This window comes from Macaca fascicularis, chromosome 9, assembly GCF_037993035.2.
Source record: "Macaca fascicularis isolate 582-1 chromosome 9, T2T-MFA8v1.1".
Lineage (NCBI taxonomy): Eukaryota > Metazoa > Chordata > Mammalia > Primates > Cercopithecidae > Macaca > Macaca fascicularis.
Window position 1 is genome coordinate 30,195,937 of NC_088383.1, and position 18,617 is coordinate 30,214,553.

Genomic DNA, 18,617 nt, shown 5'->3' on the forward strand with positions numbered 1-18,617 from the left:
CCACAAAGCACCATCCGTGCTCTCAGTCTCGGGAGAAACAGCCTCTTTCACTTTTCAAATCAATCTTCCGTGCATGTATTGACTATAATTTTACAGCCCATTTGGTTCCAGCTTTAAATCACAAAGACATGCTGTACTTGACCACTTTAATTGAAGCAGCACACAGCCACATGGGAAATATCATTGAGAGGCCAATCATCTCTTTCCCAGAAAAGCTCTGGGGACAGGGGCAGGGGAGGGAGAGAGGGAGCCGAGAAGAGTTGATGTGCAAGTTCAATTTCTACAGGTGAACACCAGCGGCCTTGGCAATGCTAGGTTGTTAGGAATTCGGCCTTACTTCTTTTCATCTCTGTGGTTTACTAGGTGGCTCTCAAAGGCACATGACTGCAGTGCCCCACTGCACACACCCAGCAGTGAGCACAACAGGGTTCATCGGGGAAGCTGGCTCCTGCAGGGCTGCTGGGCCGACCTCTTTCAGCTGGAAAAAACCATGAGCGTTCACTAACCTGCCGTGCTCACCATGAACTTCCACTTGACCACATAGGCATCCCCCTCGTGGAACTGCCCGATGCTCTGTTTGGGGAGCCTGCTATAGTCGAATTCTAGGATGTGCCAGACATCCACGGAGACGCTAGTGATCTCAAACTGCCTCCTGTCATGTCCTTCCACCAGGCCATAGCCACGGCCGACGTTCACCCCGTCCAGGATGGTGCCTGCTGTCGTCTGGGGCATGGACACCATCCGTGTCACATCGTACGGCTTGACATCAGCCCTGGGGTCTTCCTGTGGGGAACATGAAGACATCGGTTCAGTTGCCTGTTTCCACAGCCATTCCTTGTCACACTCAACGCTGCTTCAGCTGTTCCTGGGACAGCATAAAAATACAGCTTCCATCCTCTATCTCATCCTCGGATGTTTAACCGCAGTCAGGGAAAGGCTGCATTTCCAGAAAGACTCTGGGAGGTCTGAACACCCATTGCCACAACAGCGCATGGATGCCCGAGAACAGGTGCAAACCAGACTCTTCACCTCCCGGAGTCAGATTAGAATTGGAGGCCTGTCTGCTGTTCTATTAGTGAATCCTGGGAAGGCTTCCTAGCTTTAAGAGTGTGTGTGTGTGTGTGTGTGTGTGTGTGTGTGTGTGTCCATGGCTTTTTTTTTTAATTAAAAAAGTATTTTAGTTGACACATTATTATGAGTATGATTTGATGTGTTGATACACGCATCTGTTTTATGGGGAAGGGCGTGTGGGAAGGAGATGGGAGAGGGAGGATAGGGAGATGTTGGCCAAAGGTTACAAAATGACAATGAGAGAGGAGGAATGAGCTCTGGTTTTCTCCTGCACAGTGGGGTGACTGTTTTCCAATACTGTATTGCATATTTCAAAAGAGCTAGAAGAGAAGATCTGAATGTTCTCACCACAAAGAAATGATACATCTGAGGTGATGACCATGCAAACTATCCTGATTTGATCATATTACATCAAGGCCACGTTTGTTGGGACCCGAACCAAGCCCTGAGGTTTGAGACTTGGTCGCCGGAATACCTTGTGCTGGGCAAGTTCCCCGGGGTTCTTCTCATTCGGTCTCTTCAGTTCCGTCCAATCCAGAAACTTCTCTTTGAACAAAATCGTCTCATTGTGTTCAGTAAGTCTCCCAAATATCGCCCAGTCGGGCCGCCCCTGTCCTTTTCTGCAGGGTGGGGGTGGGGGTTGGGAGAACAGACAGGAAAAGAACCAAGATTAAGCCAAGCTTAAACAAAGGAATCTAAAACACATGCAGCTACTGGAAAAACCCTCAAAGTACTTAAGTACATATAAAACAAATGGTTTATTTTCCTGCGTTTTACCAAACAATGACATTTTGTTATTTTAGTCTGAAGTCTTGCAAAGCTTTGTGTCCATAGAGTCTTAAATATGCTTGAATGTGACATGAACCATGTCAGGACTAGACTTCTCTTACATTCCAGCAAATTCTTGTTTTTTTTTTTTCTTTTTAGAGATAAGGTCTTGCTCTGTTGCCCAGGCTGAAGTGCAATTGCACAATCATAGCTCCCTGCAGCCTCGAACTCCTGGGCTGCAGTGATCCTCCTGCTTCAGACTTGCAAACAGCTGGAACTGCAGGTGTGTGCCACCATGCTTGGCTGATTTTTTTTTTTATGTGAGACAGGAGTCTTGGTATGTTGCCCAGGCTGGTCTTGAACTCCTGGCCTTAAGTGATCCTTCCTTCTCAGTCTTCCAAAGTGCTGGGACTACAGGCGTGGGCCACATTCTAGCAAATTCTTGTCTTTGGGATGCCCTGGGGTGGCACGCTGGGTGGGGATTTTGGCAAAGGCAGGAGCCACGGGGAAACCTCACTTGTCTACTTTAACCGCCCAGTCACCTGCAGACACTCACCAAGTTTCCCTTCCAATTAATTAATAGACATAGGGAAGCTACCTAGCTCCTCCCTCAATTCTCTACTATTTTATGTCGTGTTACAGCAAAGCTCTCCAGAGTACGGAGATTCTCCTGTCACTAAAATGAACACACTTTCATAGATCATGAAGTGCCTTTTTGTGCACTTATTTCTAAGCCACTGGCCAGGGCAGCAGACATGGAGAGCACAGAGAGATAGGAAAAAAAACGGCACAGCGCCACCTGGAGGTCTTGTGTGGCCGTAAGATTTCAGAATTTACACTGTCCCCAAGAACACAGGTATTTTAGATAAAGGTAGAGCTGAGAAAATATGCTGTGGAGGGCGTAGCCCTGGAATAATATGCACGATCTCTTATCCCTCCACATCCATCTTCGGTTGTGAATCCGGCCCGAGATGCAGCCACCCCTTAGAGCAACCCGCCCTGCTGCTCCTGCCCTGCTGTGCTACTGCCTCAGTGGCTTCCTGCTTGGTCAAGACCACAGCTGCTGATGTCACAGCTGAGGCACATCAAAAAGGCTGCCTGATTCAAAGAAAGCTGCCAGATAAATCGTAGAACACAGACACTTCCACCTCGTGCTCTTGTGGGACTTCGCGAACCAAACATAAGCACCTATGGAAAATGCACGCGGTCTTGAAAGGCTGTGGTCTTTATCAGAAAATATCTGAATGCCTGTCTCTTATGTCAGTCCTACTCTGCAGGCTTGCCAAGATGATGATTGAAAGGGCTCTTGGTTTCTGCTTTAGAATCTGTCGTTTACGTTTTGAAGCGTCGTGAGCAAGCCACGTGGCAGATTGCAGGGTGAGGGGGACGAACCTGGGCCAGGAGCCAGGTGTGTCTCTCCCCTCTTCCCTGACTTACAGCTGGAACTGGGCTCAGTGGTTTCAGCCTCGTTTGCTATGAAGGGCTGGGTGTGTAATCCTGGCTGCATCTTAAAATCCCCAGGAGCTTTTAAGACATATTGACACGTAAGCTCTAACTCACATGAATCCAAAACACATCTCTGGGGCTGGGCTGAGCAAACGCATCTTTTTAAAGGCCCCTCAGGTGATTCTGTCTCAGAGATGTTGAAAACCAGTGGGTTAGGAGCTCCGTCATCTACTTCCAGATCTGTGATTATGCCATTATTAAATACAGTTGGCCATCACATAGATTTTATGCTTTAGCCTGGTTTTTTTTCCTTTGCTATACCAAATAAAATCTTTTGAGCTGTAGTTCCAGTCCTTAAAACAACGGTTGTTACCATACTGATGTTAAACATTAGTGCATTTGCTTAAAAGGGACTTGAAAACTTCTTATCGCACTGCCATACCTTTTAATGGTTTCTACAATCATTAATTAATAAGAAAATCAATAATTGGATTTTACAGCAGGAAACTAGGCAGGAAAGTTGAAATTCATAGACCAGTTCAATGGAAAACATTAAAATGTACTGTGTGATGCCCAATATTCTATGCTGTTTCATGGTTCATTGGTTTCTAATCTATTGTAATGGCACACATAGTTAAAAAGCCTATTTTTTTTGGTCTGATAGTTGAAAAAACAACAATCTTCTGCATGTAAGAATTCTTTTTTTCATAGAGTTTGCACATACTCTATTGAATTGCCAAAATGACTTTAGAGTCCAGTACATGCAGGGAATATTAAAATTGCAATCATAATTTTAATACCATCTTCTCCCCCTCTTCCCTTCCCAAAGGTATAAAGACATAAACATCATCTGCTGCCAAATAAATCCTGGAATTTGAGGGTGATGCTGGGAAGGTATGAAATTAGAAGGAGGCATGTTGCTTTTGCACTTTCAGATCAATGGCTGAATTCCAGACCCGGGAAGCCTTTCAGATCTGCATGCATTTGTTTCAACAATTGCTGTTCGTCTGCCACAGCAGCACCTGGGACGCCGCAGGGGAACTGGCAGCTTTTCTTGCTCATTTCATTAAATCAACTGTAACAAACCTCTTCCAGAAGACTACAGCATCCATATTTCCACAATAGTTAGATAAAAGTTAAAGAACGTTCCTTTTGTGACTATTCAGAGTCCGCTGCATATAACCGTTTATGAAAACTGAACCCTATAAAGAGCGAGAGTAGAGGACTGTGGTGAGAACGGAGGGATCGAAGGGAATCAGCTCGCTCGGGGAGCCGTCCCCAGGTGGCGGCAGGAGTACCTGGGGATAAGCGGATTGCATTCTCCAGGATCCAGGGGATTGATGTCACAGTTCTCATAGTCAAAGGTTCCATTCCATAAGTGCTTTGCCAGCTGAAATGCTATTTTTCGTTGTGCTAATGTGACTTCTTTCCCATGCCATACGTAAACTTCACTACCAAAATCGAACACCAGTACCTGGGAGAAATGGCACAAAAGAATTTGTTAACTTCAAGAACGTGCAACAGTTGAATCAGGTGCAACAGGGTCTCTGCTGACAGCGACTCAAACGGGAGGAAGACAGAAATCCCAATGGGGCAACCAACGCAGACACAAAAACGCCAGGAGATCTCAGCTGGCACTGCCCCGCCAAGCCAGCCTCCACCCTGGGGGCATGATTCCTCCTCCCAGTGTCCTAAGTGGCCAAGATAATGTTCTCTCCTCTGAACTCTCAAACTGCTTACAACTTGCAATTCACAAGAGTTCTTTAGGTACATCGTCCTGTCGACGTCCTCCCTCTCTCCCCGATTCCTCCCCCTCTCATGTGCTCATTCATTAATATATACATAGAGGCCACTTCATATATGCCAGGCACTCGTGGTCCAGTGGTGTCTTCCCTCCTGTACACAATTCCAAAATCCTTAAGGGCAAGGATCAGATCATAACAATACACACAGGAGGGGTTGATTACGAAGTGTTTGCCGAATGAATACATGAATGTAATGCTATTTCTTATTTTCATGATTCATTTTATTCTTTCTCCTAGAATGATTTCTCCCTTCACTTCCAGCAATTCAAATTTTGCTTAACTCTAAACTCGGCTCAATTTCACTTTCTATGTAAAATTATTCCTGATGATTTCTTTTTCTGTGACTTTTCCTCCATGTAAATGCCCATACATATCACACAGTCAACCTTGCTCCAGATTACGTTCATTCTAATACTCTTCCACCCAATAAAACTTAAAGGCCTGTGTGTCTTCCACTTTCTCAACACTTAGCATGCTTAATGGTACTGGAAATGTATGTAATTAATAAATATTTACTACTGTGACAGGACAAAAACAGCACATTAATTGGGAAATCCATAAATTATATATACGTGCATCTAGTGTTCCTCAAACTTAAGGACTTAAAAATGTTTTATTATAATGTTTATGCAAAATGCAAAAGATAGGGCTAAGTAATATTTGTATTTTGCCTAAGACATAAAAGCCTTCAATGATCCATGCCACCTCTAAATGATATTCTGGATTCCATATTAGCATTTAAGATATCAGTAATGGTTTGAAATCACAAATTTTCTTTAAAAAACTGTAAATGTTCTACAATGGGTACTGACACTGGCTAACCTTTATTGGGCACTTACTCTTTAATTTATTGGGCAGCCTGTGCTGAGTGCTTTCAATGTGCTTTCTCATTGAAGGGCAGAGCCCACGGACTGTACCTCTTTGGGTTGCAGAAGGGAGCACTTTGGAATTTTCCCCCAGTAGTCATCATCAGGAACAAGTTTGTCATCCATGAGACGGTAAATGCAGTTAGTTTCTATTATGGCTGCTTCATAGAGTTCATCTTCTTTTGGGTCTCCAGCAGCTTGGGGATAAGAACAACAGGAGGGCATCACATTTTACGTTGCAAAGTAGCTGGTTTAGAAGAATGAGCTAAGGGAGATGAAAGGAGATTCAAGTCTTGTCAATCTCTGAAGTACAATGAAGTCTTACATTGGTAACTGGTTTGGCCACCCAGAAGCTTCCAGAAGTCTTTGGCTGCATGAGTGTGTGTATTAATTCCTTCTTCGATGGTTTGAATATAAGTAGCTCTACAACCAAGTTCCCTCTTTGTCTGAATTAAAGTTGCAAGTTCTGAGGCCTAAGAAAAGAAAGGAATACAATTACCTGGGTAGAAAAGCCCTTGGCTAGACAGAGTGGCACGTGTCAAAACCAGAGGGAGAAACAGTGTATGCCTGCAAGGAAAGCCTTGTGATCATGGGTGTGGATGGATGCTGGTTACTGGGTATTTTCAATGACCTCAAGAAAATGTAACCGAAAGACCAGGGAATATCAATTCTTTAGAGCAACAGTTCTCCATCTTCAATAGGTCACATGTGATGCTTTTAAAAAACACCATTCTTTGGGCTTTACCCCATGACAGTCTCATTCACTAGGTCTATGGCAGAACTTCACAGCTACCTGGGATAAAGGACTTTAAAGGGGGCCAATTCCTTTTTTACACAGGAGTAAGAAGGAACCCAGGATCTAAACACTTGGATGTAGGTCATAGTCCTAAAACATCCCATTTAAACACGTAATGAAGGCTTGTTAGAGAGACATTCAGGACAAGAAATCCTACCTATCCCTTCTCATTTGAATGCAACACCTGGCGTTTGAGAAGCTTTGTGACTGACGCCAGGAAGAACACTCCACTGGTGTGTAAAGGAGAGGTTAGCTAAAGCATTTTTATTTTTCAGGTACCAACCTTTGCCTTTTCTATGACGTTTGCAAACTCTCCTACCCACAGGAAGCAGCAGTGGGGAGAGAGCAGGAGGAAGCAGTCCCCACTGTTGAGCGCCGAAGCTCGAGGTTCCACCAGCCTGGTCTGCACGTGTCTTCTTCCTGAACACAAGGCAGACAATCACCGTCTTTCCAGACAGAACGGGGACAGGACGCACCACATTGGAAGCATCTCTGCTGCAGACACTTTCACTTCTAAAGAGTCTTGTCTGCTGATAAGAGTGCCCATGCCCAGGGTGGCAGCAGGGGGATTTAGAAAGGGCATCATGATGGCACTAGTGGCTGCTTGTGTGGTTCGTGCTTTCCCAAATGTCACCCGCTTCTCAGGACCATTATCAGTGTCACGTGTGTGGGTTAATGAGGGCTCCCCCTTCCAGGGAGATGAGCGCACAGGCTCCTCTTCCTTCCTTCACTCTTCTCCGGGGGCCTTTCTCTCCCCTGGCCACCTGCTGCACCCAATTACATCTGTGGCCCAGGCAAGGGAAGCCACGCCTTCAGGAAGGGTCAGATCTTCCCCTGGGGAGTTTCCACTATGAACCCTAGGGGCCTCTCAACAGGAAGGATGGAGCCACCACCTTCTGTGGCTTTCAACACCTTTTCCTAAATATTTGTTGATTTTGAGCTTTCCACAATTACACTGATCGTGTAGTCTCTGGGTTAGGACTCAGGACAGAGATCGGTTATTTGAGCTTGTTACTGGTCTTTTTAAACACACACAATGGGACAGCGGTCATGCAGAAACATGCAGAAAACCCTCCCGGAGGGAGAGGCTATTTCCTCCATTCACATCTGGAAGATTCATCTATACAGTGGCCGCCAGGAGGCAGCCGAGTCTCCCTCCTCATGGCCCAGAGCCCCCTCGTTCGTCTTTGGAATCTCCCTGGCTACGGACAGGAAGGGCACTGGAGTGCAAGGCAGGTGGGCTTCATCTGCATCCACCTTTCCTTGATTCCTTCCCTAAGCTGTGTCTTCCTCCCCGGTTCTGTACTGACTCGGGGAGGACTGGGCAGGGAGCAGAGAGCCCCTCTGATGACGTAGGGCACCTCTGGTAACTGCATGGATGTTTGGCCACCACGTGGAGCACGGGGCACCAGGAGCAAAAGCTGGGATTCCGGAGTGGGGGGACCTGGGTTCGAATCCAGCTCTGCCACCCAGTAGCTGCTGGGACCCCAGACACATTCCTGCCTCTGGAAGCCATGATGGGCAGAATACTTCCTATGTCATGGGATTGGGGGAAGCTTAGAGACAGGAGGTTGCATAGCAAGGAACACACAGTAGGTTCTCAAAAAGCGTGCGTTCCCTTCCCGGCACAGGCGATGAATTACACAGTCAGGAAGCTTTATGTGACCAGACAGAAACCACGGGCCCTGAGTCACCGTGCCAGGCTGCTCTGAAATACCTTTAATCTGCAACAGCATCAGCCTCTTGTAGGGCACAGCGCTGTTGTTGGAGTTCTGTTCCGTCAGGTTGACGCTCCGCAGGCTGACGTTGCTGAAGTTTTCTTTACTGGCTAAACCCGCCAGGGTGACTTCTGAGAAGTTGGAGTTGGAAGACACTGGGTGGGTTGAATAAGGAAAGACAACGCAGGAGGTTCAGTTACAGTGACAATATTTACAGTCAGAAATTATTCACAACTGACTCAACATCTTTGTCTTTTCAAGTTAATCCTGAAAGGGAAAACATAATCAAGTTTGATTAAATGTGCAATTCAGTGCTTAACCACTTTGTTAAGAATTAAATACAGCATTGAAAATATAAACCGCTTGTTGACAAGTGTCACACTGTCCTGTGCAGAGGGACAAGAACTGAGTGATGATGTGGACCAGCCACTTTAGTACAAAACCAGGAGCCGGATTCACTTGTTGCAATTCCACTGGAAGCTGTTATAAATCCTAACAACTTTTAGATGCCCGAATGTACAGATGCCAGATGACTATTAGACAGTTTTCACCAAAAGCCTTTATATGTAAAGAAAACAAAAAAATAGACACTCTGTAAGGGATCATTCGATTCTAATCTTTATCTGAATACAAAGTGATCAGCCAGATGGTATCTTGAGGTCTTCGGCTCTTAGAGTTAAGACTGTAATTATAAGACGGGTTTTCAGTGCAAAACAGCAAACATCTACAGATCGCTCAGTCATCACTAATCCAACCCCTGGGCCCCCAAAAGTGGAGGCAGAGGAAACATATGTAAAATCTGTGCCAACAAACATTTATTTCTCCAACTTATTGTTTTTAAAAATGTATATGCTGGAGAGAAATTCAGAAATTTATTTCACTGGGATTAGATTTGAAGACATATAACACCACTTGTCAATTCATTATGGTGTTGTGGTTTTGAAATACACTTTTTTTTTTTGAGAAAGGATGTGGCTCTGTCACCCAGCCTGGAGTGCAGTGGTGCAATCATGGCTCACTGCAGCCTTGACCTCCTGGGGTTAAGTGATCCTCCCACCTCAGCCTCCTGAGTAGCTGGGACCCCAGGTGAGTGCCACCACACCTGGCTAATTTTTTTTATTTTTTGTAGAGATGAACTCTTGCTATGTTTCTCAGGCTGCTCTCAGACTCCTGGGCTCAAGTGATCCTCCTGCCTCCGCCTTCTGAAGTGCTAGGATTACAGGCATGAGCCACCATGCGTGGTCTAAAATATACTTTCTTAGTGAACCAGTTATAACGAAAAGACTCAACCACTTCATCTAAATACTATATTTCTAAGAAAAACATGAGGAAATAGGTTTATGAGTGTTATGGGAAAATGAAAATTATAGCAAAATTATTCCAAAAATCAAGATTATGCATGCTATCACCTCAAACCAAGAAAATCACTGTTTAAGAATGATGGAACCCCACATTATTGGGGATGAGAGCAGTGTGGCTCAGCCCACAGTGGGAGTGAGAGTCTGGAGCCCATCTCCTCGCCTGCATTCATTGCCCCTAGCCGGCTCCCTCCAGCCCACATCCCAACTCCGAGAAGCTCAGGGTCCTACCAAGAACAATTTGAAAAGCACTGGCGTATGTGTTAGTTAATAGTATAAAAATCTAGGATTAGAAACCCCAGCGATTTGAGGTGTTTTACTGTAAGAGATCAAATGACTTGCTCTTGAATAAGATTAAATGGAGAATGATTGTGTTCAGGATCTACAGAGCTGAAAATGGCTGAATTACCATACCCAGAAATATCCATCTCTTCTAACTTCCGGAAAAAAACCTCAACAAAACAGGGTAATTTGTAACCAGGCACGGTGGCTCGTGCCGGTAATCCCAGCACTTTGGGAGATCAATGTGGGAGGACTGTTTGAGGCCAGCAAGTTTGAGATGACCCTGGGAAACATGATGAGACCCCAGTCTCTTAAAAACAAAAACCAAAACCCCAGGATAATCTGAATTAACCAGTTGAACAGGTGATACACACTGTGAGAATTTCCATGAAAAATCTTGAAAGTCTAGGTAAGCGTGCACATGTACGTGCAAACTTACTCCTTTTTACTTCATGAGGGTCTTCTGAGCACCATTATTGGCCTTCACAAGGCAGAAAACCAAGCAATGAGTAAATCTTCGGAAAAAACCATTCCCCAGCACAGAAGCAGGGTGGGGGTTCAAATACTCACTCTTTTCTACTTTCATCCGCTTTGACTCCATGAAGGCGACGTTTAATCTCTGCTCGGTGTATTCCTGAAGGAGATCTTCTCTTGCCGCCAGCATTTTCAGGGGATTTTTGGAGGCCTGAACCCGGCGCTTTGGCCTAACTGCGCGCTTGTGCTCGGCCACGGAAGACGTCAATCTGCGGATGGAAGCAGAGCCGCGGTCCCAGTCTGCGACACCACACCTGGATGACCTGTGGGTCTTGGACTCCACAGGTATTTCCTGATTTTGTTACAAATCTTGCAACTCCTCCTCCCACCGCCACTCCCCTAATATGGAGTTGTAGAATCTTGGAGATGGAAGAGGGATGCAAGCCCACTGAGTTCAAATCTCAGCCACGCCCGGACGCTCCCACTCACTCATGCCCCTTGGTCTCTGCCTGGAAGGGTGTGGAGTACTTCCGGGCAGCTCATGGCTCTGCTAGACAGCTCTGGGAGTTAGGAAGCTCTTTCCTCTCCTTACGGCGCCCATGCACGTGTCCTAATTCTCTCTTTGGAATCATACACCCATGTCTACTTGTCTGTCTCCCGCAAGCCCTTCGGGAATTTGCAGACCACGGCTCCTTGATATAATCCTCTTCGCTCCGACTAAACTTTCTCCCTGTGCAATAGCTTTCCGTCCCCTTACTGCTCTCCATGACTAACTTCCACTCAACTCACTGCCTCCCTCTGAAAAATAACCACTTTTTGGAAGAATATCTGAAATAAAATAGGCCCGCAACCATCTGTGACCACCCCACATTCTCACAACTCTGGGGTGGAAAACCAGACTTGGGGAGGTGAGCAGACCGAGCGAAGCATCTCCCAACAGACTCCCGCTGCCGCTCTCCACCTCCAGCTGCGCCGGCCTCTGTGCCCGAAAGGCCTCTTTACATACCATGGTGTCAAGTGTGTAATATACATATATGTTTACATTATGATATACAACTATTTAAACAGTGACATTGAATGGGCGGAAGATTGAGAAATGGTAAAACAGCTATGTATGCAAATACCCAAAATACTATTTTGAAGTAGAAAATAGCAAAGGGCTCATTTTTTAAGGTAGGAAATTAAAACATGCAAACTGAAACAAATTGAGCAAACCGGAATATGCAATGAATTTATCAAGAGCAGCTTGTAGAAAATGGTATATGTCACTCTGACAATTTCGCAGGAAAGACCCGATGGGCGTGGTGGACTGCCGTGGGTGGAGCCTGTCCAGCGTGTCCTCCTCTGCTTCTGTAATAGCATCTAGATTTTCCTTTGGGGAAACCACCTCCCTGCGCCCCCACCGTGCCTCTAGAGGAGACCCAGACACCCGCCTTTAGCCAGTCGGCATCTTCCATCCCATTGGCCACAGTGACTGGTTTAGGGATGGACACGGGACTCAAGTTGAAGCCAAGAAAATCAAACCTGGAAATTCTGCTGGGACTACTGGGAAGAGAAGCTACCTGTGCTGGGCTGGCCAGGGAGGCAGCCTTGTGACTCCAGAGCTGGGGTGTCCATCTGCCGCCAGGCCACTGCCTGACGGAGGGTGCGGCCAGCCCAAAGCCAAGACAGACTGTGTTCTGAGGGGCCGCTAGAACCCGAGGCCACACCCGCACTTTTCAGCGAGTGAGCCAGTCAACCCCTCGGCACTGTTCAGCCGAGTGAGCCGGTCAACCCATCCGCACTTTTCAGCGAGTGCCTAAACCCCTCCGCACTGTTCAGCCAGTGAGCCGGTCAACGCCTCCGCACTGTTCAGCCAGTGAGCGGGAAAATCTCTCGGCACTTTTCTTTTTGCTGAAATCAGTTTGAATTGGGATCTTCTTGGCACTTGAAATTGACGGACTCCTAATACCATAATCACTTTTCCTAGTTGGGTTCGTCATGTTCCCGTGGGAAGAGAAACCCTTAGTCATCACTGAGAAAACCCGCAGATCTATTGATTTTGTAAATGATTGGAGGCTAAGTAACATGCCTTACTGATTTTCTAGTGAGCTGTACTAATTTGAGCCCATCTCATCCAAATATTTTGCAACATTATGAGCAAGAATTCAATATGCCAATGAAAGACAGGCGTTGAACTCTCTGCTAAGTGATGTAACCCTAAAAACTGCAAAACAATATTCAAGTTACGTGAAAAATCCAGTGACGCCCTCTTTATGGCACAGGACAAGCAACTGTGGCCCACGGGGTCTGCCTGCCTGCACATCTGGTCTGCATGTTCTATCTGCTGCGAGGCTCCGTGCCCCTGGCTCCTGCAACAGCGTGCCCTGGCTCTAGAATACTAACGCCCCTGTGATGGAGTTAGAAGAAGGAGGTCACATGGGGAAAGAGCCTGGTGGATATGCTGTGTGTAGGCGAAGGAAGCCCTTCTCAGTGGAGGAAAGACGCAGACCCAAATAACTCACTTGGGTGCATAAGGATCGAAAATGACATCGAAGTCCTCGTCCAGCTCCACAGGACTTCTGGGCATATTATAATCCACGCTGTGGTAAAATTTGGCAAAGGTTTCATCATCATCTGGCTTCATCACCTCCTTCACAGATTTGCCGGTGACAGTGAGCACCGTTTCCTGCATCCCGCCAACTATCAACAAAGAAGAAAATGACATAAGAGTTTTATAAAAACAAGACTCCAATTATGCTTCACAATAGTTTAAAAATTCTATTTCCTCTTAAGTTCCAGGAGTGGAAGAAACACGGTTGTGATATACAGGGTCCTGCGGTTGCTTCCCAGGCCCTTACTTAATCTCTGACGTAAGGACTTCCCACCTGAACAAATCTTCTGCAGTAACATGGTGGGAGAGAGGGAGGCTGACCTTACTGCACACATGAGCCCACTGAACGCTTCTGAACCTGCACTTGCTTCTGCTGAGGGTGGATGAACCAGCCTCGGCCTCATTCTACATCAAGGGTCAGCAAACTTCTTCCGAAAAGGGCCAGCCAGTAAACATTTTAGGCTTTGCATGGGGAGGGGCGACAGGGGGCCTGTGTTGCAACTACTCAGTTCTGCTGTTATAATGCAAAAGCTACCGACAATAGTTCATGAATGGGCATGGATGTGTTTCAGTAAAACTTTATTTACAAAAACAAGGCTGGGCATGGTGGCTTACGCTTACAATCTCAGCACTTTGGGAGGCTGAGGCTGGGGGATCGCTGGAGCCCAGGAGTTTAGCCTGAGCAACATAGTGGGATTCCATCTCTACAAAAACAGAAACAAAAATTAGCCAGGCTTGGTGGTGCACGCCCATAGTCCCACCTACTTGGGAGGCTGAGGTGGGAGGATTGCTTGAATCCAGGAGTTCAAGGCTACAGTGAACTATGATGGCACCACTGCACTCCAGCCTGGGTGACAGAGCAAGACCCTGTCTCTTAAAAACAAACAAACAAGAAAAAACAAAAGCAGGTGGGCAGCTGGATTTGGCAGTGGCCATCGCTTGCTGACCCCCGGGCTAGATCGCTGCTCCATGTATGTAATAAATGCTTTGCTGATTGGCATTCCTTGCCTAGCCAGATCAGTGATTAAATTACACTTTTATATTTCTGTTCAGTGGTGACTGTATTATTTTCAACCTTTTAGTGGTCACTGTCAATAGTAGGGACTCCCAGCGCCTAGTATTTGGTAAGTTTCCAGGAATGGACATTTTAATCAAGAGATAAAAGGCTGTTTTTGCATATTGCTCTTTTATTTTGTATACCTCATTGACTTTTATATTGAAACATTTATTTCAATATTCATTTGCCATAATTTTCTTTTTGAAATCATTTGTGATTATATGAAATAATATTAGCTTTTACCTTATTGGAAGTTGGTAACATAACAATTTAAAGTTCACCAGGCCCAAGATCACGTTGATTTTGCCGACATATAATAATCTGCTTTCAGAGTTATAAGCAAAATCACTCAGTTCACAATTCCGATTGGATTACACCCCAAGGGTTTAGATTCAAGAAAAAAATGTATTATTGGAAGTCCCCAATTTAGTACGTTATCAAGTGAATCAGGGCTTGTTAATCTAATCAGTCTTGACCAAAACTTCATTTTTTGAAGATAACAACAAAGATAATGATTACAGTATGACTTAGTAAAGCCATAATGGAAAGAAAACAATTTAGCTGAGGAAGAAAAGCAATCAGAATTAGGATTTAAAGATTCTGAGAGCAAAGCCTTCTGGCTTCTAGTAGGTACCTTTGTTATTCAGCCTTCTCAGAAAGGTTTCCAGCCTGTCCAACTTCAGGTCCGATTCCAACTGCATATCTGGTCTGGCTTCGATATCTAGGCGAGCAGAAACTGTCAGTGAGACCGCATCACTGAGGCCTCTTCTGATCAGGCTTGGCATGGCCGGGGCCTTGGCGACTTACCTTCCAAGGGTTTGGAAACGGGTGTGGTGCCTCTTGTTTTACTGCAAATGGGTGAGGCTACTGGGGTTATGGCAGTGGGTGATGCCAAACCTGCGGAACACACAGACGAGCTACTGAGCATCTCAAGGTCACTTCTGGAAATCTCTGGGACCCTGATGAATCTCCAGGAGTCCCAGGGTAGATGGCACAACATATAAGAATGTGCACACATGCAGGCGCACACACACACACTTCACAGGTACGGCAACTGTGGGACAACCAACTGCAAATGTAGACAAGATTTTATTATTTCCAAGGACTGTAGTGGCTGACAAGCTGATATTCCAAAATGAATGCTGAAGATGTGGGAAAACATGTCCATGACACGTTAACTTGGGCAAACGCAGCTGTGAGTTCTGAGGCCCTCTGGGGATGGCGGGGGCAGCTGAGAGTGCACTGGTGCCATCTGCAGAATGAGCTGTGTCACACTCGCCAGCAAGTGACCCTCAGCACTGAAGCTCTCCTTCAGGCTGACATTATACAGACAGTAACCCAAGGAGGGCCAACCTTTCAGAAGAAACCACAGACCAGGGCAGGTCTGGACTGACTGTGCGTGTTGGAAGGTTCTGTCCATCTCCCATGTGGGTGGAAACAGGAAATGCTTTTCCTCGTATATTTACTGAGAAGCAGGGTGAGGAATCTTTAAAAGGGCAAATGGTCAGAGACATACGAAAGGGAAAGGGAGGAATTCCGGTATGGAGAAAGTATCCAGCTGGAAGAAGAAAACTTAGTAAAGAGAAGGATGAGTATCGCTTCCCTAACCTAAGTGGAAGGCATTGGAAAGAAAACTAGTGCATTTACAAAAACCAAAATGAGATGTGAATGTTCTCTGTACTCATTTGTAATAAATGTGAAATCCTTAGATGACATTGCCACTTAGATGACAATGCATCCCTGGACGAACAACATCCAGAGAATATGCCAATCACTATCGCAAGGAAAACCAAATGAATGAATGATTCTGCTCCTTCCTCCTGTGAATGGGAGAAGTATAACAGCATAAAAATTTAATAAAAAATACCATTAAATGGTTTAAAACTCAAGTGTTAGTAATATTCTACAAGAACTTCTCATTATGTACATATATTTGATTGATGATGTCAATAAAAGTTTTAAAATTTGTTTCAATTACCAGACCTGCAAAGGGTTTATATCCATGAGAAAGTAAACTTTATTGAAAGATGATAAAGATAAATAAAATCTGGTATCACAGGGTGGGGAGGGAAACCATCACTCACTAGAAGGATGCTTAAGAGACATCAGAGGAGTTTATTAGCAGAGGCCGTTGGCTTCGCAGCTAATAAGCAGGACTGACTCTGAAGGCTGGTTTCCAAAGCAACCGGAGAAATCCGTCCCTGTCCTGGCCGGTGCCAGGCAAACCCCGCTGCCATGGCTCCCCCTGCTGGTGGTTCAGGCAGTGGCACTATGTGAAAGTGCTCCCCACCCTGCTAAGGATCCTTAGGGAGTGAATGGCTCATGGCGGGGAGATGCAAATTACAAAACATTAAAACAAAACAAAAATCTCCCCGATAGCTATTTTCAATGAATTCTAGGTACAACAACCAGTCACGTACTCTCTTAGGGAACATTTTCACAGATGTCAGTGTGGACAAGGGCAGTGGCATTTGTTGTAAGAACCCACTTGCAAATATATTAGGGTTTTTAAGATGGAAGAAAGAAAAGAAACCAAAGCAGGAAATCATCAAGATAAAAGTCCGGGCTAGAAGTTGGAAAACCTGAGTTCAGGTTCAAGTTCTCAGCTCCAGTTCTACTTAGCCACTCTGCGCCTAAGGAGGTGCTTCTGTTAAAGAAGGGTTGGGACTCATGTTAAAGGAGTTTAAACACGATTATCCAGTTCTGTGATCTGATGCAGAAAATTGGCAAATAATTTAATGTGAGAGTAAACTATCTTCTCTTATCTTTTCACAATTCCAAGATGAGGTAAGAATAGATGTGTTAGAAAGGATTCCCCACTAAGATTTGAGTTAATCACAATTCACGGATTTCCATGCCTCGCTCCTTCCCTTCCTTCCACAAACATTCATTATGTACCTATAATGAGTTAGGTACTCATCATAAAAGTGTGGATCCCTAAAGGTTCTGAGAAAAAGAAAAGCTAAATCCATAAGTTTGATGACAAGAGGTTAAGATGAAGTGAATGTGAAAATGAATACCACTAAGTTGGGAAATTTGCTTTGAAATAATAGCTTAGAAAATGATGGTATGTGCATATGGTGACAAAGGGAGCCCAAATTTTAAGGATTTCCTGCAGGATAGGAAATAAAGCCCCAGACACTCCTATGAAGACTCAAAGCTCTCCAATAACTTTACCAAGCATTTCATATGTAAGTCAGTTTCATACATGTTTGAATACAAGCATCAAATCAGTTCCAAGAGTTCAGCAGCAGAGGACTGCGGCAGGGACATCCCACTGCCTTGGAACTGAGGACACCTTTTAGACATCTATTAAAGCATATACGGAATTGGCTTTGCTCGGTCAGAGAAATCAGGTTTCATGGAGAAGGACCTAGGAATTAACCTAAAAGGAAGAGGGGATAAACTTCTTTACTGTGAAAGGCTGACTTAGGGTAGGTATGTAGTTGCTGGGTCACAAGGAAATGGAAACGACTTAAAAGTAATTATGGGCCGGGCAGGGTGTCCCATGCCTGTAATCCCAGCACTGTGGGAGGCCGAGGCGGGTGGATCACCTGAGGTAAGGAGTTTGAGAGCAGCCTGACAAACATGGCGAAACCCCATCTCCATTAAAAATACAAAAATCAGCCAGGTGTGGTGGCGCATGCCTGTAATCCCAGCTACTCAGGAGTCTGAGGCAAGAGAATCGCTTGAACTCGGGAGGCAGAGTTTGCAGTGACCTGAGATCACGCCACTGCACTCCAGCCTGGGAGACAGAGCGAGCCTCTGTTCCCCCACAAACCAAAATAATAATAATAATAATAATTATGGGGGCTGGGCACGGTGGCTTACGCCTGTAATCCCAGCACTTTGGAAGGTCGAAGCAGGTGGATCACCTGAGGTCAGAAGTTTGAGACCAGCCTGGCCCACATGGTGAAACTCCATCTCTACTAAAAATATTAAAAACGAGCTAGGTGTGGTTGTGGCCGCCTGTAATCCCAGCTACTCAGGAGGCTGAGGCAGGAGAATTGCTTGAACCCGTGAGGCGGAGGCTGCAGTGAGCCGAGATCATACCATTGCACTCCAGCCTGGGCAACAAGAGTGAAAGTCCGTCTAAATAAAGAAATAGATGTAATTATGGGAAAGGACCAAAATTTGTTAGCAGATTTGAATTGCTTTTGAAACCTACACTTGCACCAATTCCAAATGGGTAAGTTTTGAAAACAGTGACAAAATGAATTATGTGTCAGTGTTTTATGACCTTCAATTATTTCCAAGAATCATATAAAGTTTAAAGAATGTATTATTTATGAAGAAAAGATATTCAGTAGGAATATCTCACAGAACCTACACAAAAAACATTTATAGAATGTTAGTAAGTTTAAAAAAATTTAAAAGAAGGCT

The 18,617-nt window shown here is 45.2% G+C and overlaps 1 protein-coding gene across 34 annotated transcripts in view; it reads right to left on the reverse strand.

The window, feature by feature from the left end:
* LOC102125303 (supervillin) overlaps positions 1 to 18,617 on the reverse strand; it is a 275,990-nt gene that overhangs the window by 21,919 nt on the left and 235,454 nt on the right. For all 34 annotated transcript variants that reach the window (XM_074001307.1, XM_074001301.1, XM_005564890.5 and 31 more), the window contains 11 exons: positions 15,042 to 15,131; positions 14,869 to 14,955; positions 13,089 to 13,266; positions 10,681 to 10,853; positions 8,470 to 8,625; positions 7,036 to 7,172; positions 6,282 to 6,429; positions 6,008 to 6,153; positions 4,584 to 4,759; positions 1,547 to 1,691; positions 507 to 783 (listed from right to left, as the gene is read on the reverse strand). In XM_074001307.1, the coding sequence (XP_073857408.1) occupies positions 507 to 783; positions 1,547 to 1,691; positions 4,584 to 4,759; positions 6,008 to 6,153; positions 6,282 to 6,429; positions 7,036 to 7,172; positions 8,470 to 8,625; positions 10,681 to 10,853; positions 13,089 to 13,266; positions 14,869 to 14,955; positions 15,042 to 15,131 (1,713 nt within the window). The remainder of the gene's footprint in view (positions 1 to 506; positions 784 to 1,546; positions 1,692 to 4,583; positions 4,760 to 6,007; positions 6,154 to 6,281; positions 6,430 to 7,035; positions 7,173 to 8,469; positions 8,626 to 10,680; positions 10,854 to 13,088; positions 13,267 to 14,868; positions 14,956 to 15,041; positions 15,132 to 18,617) is intronic.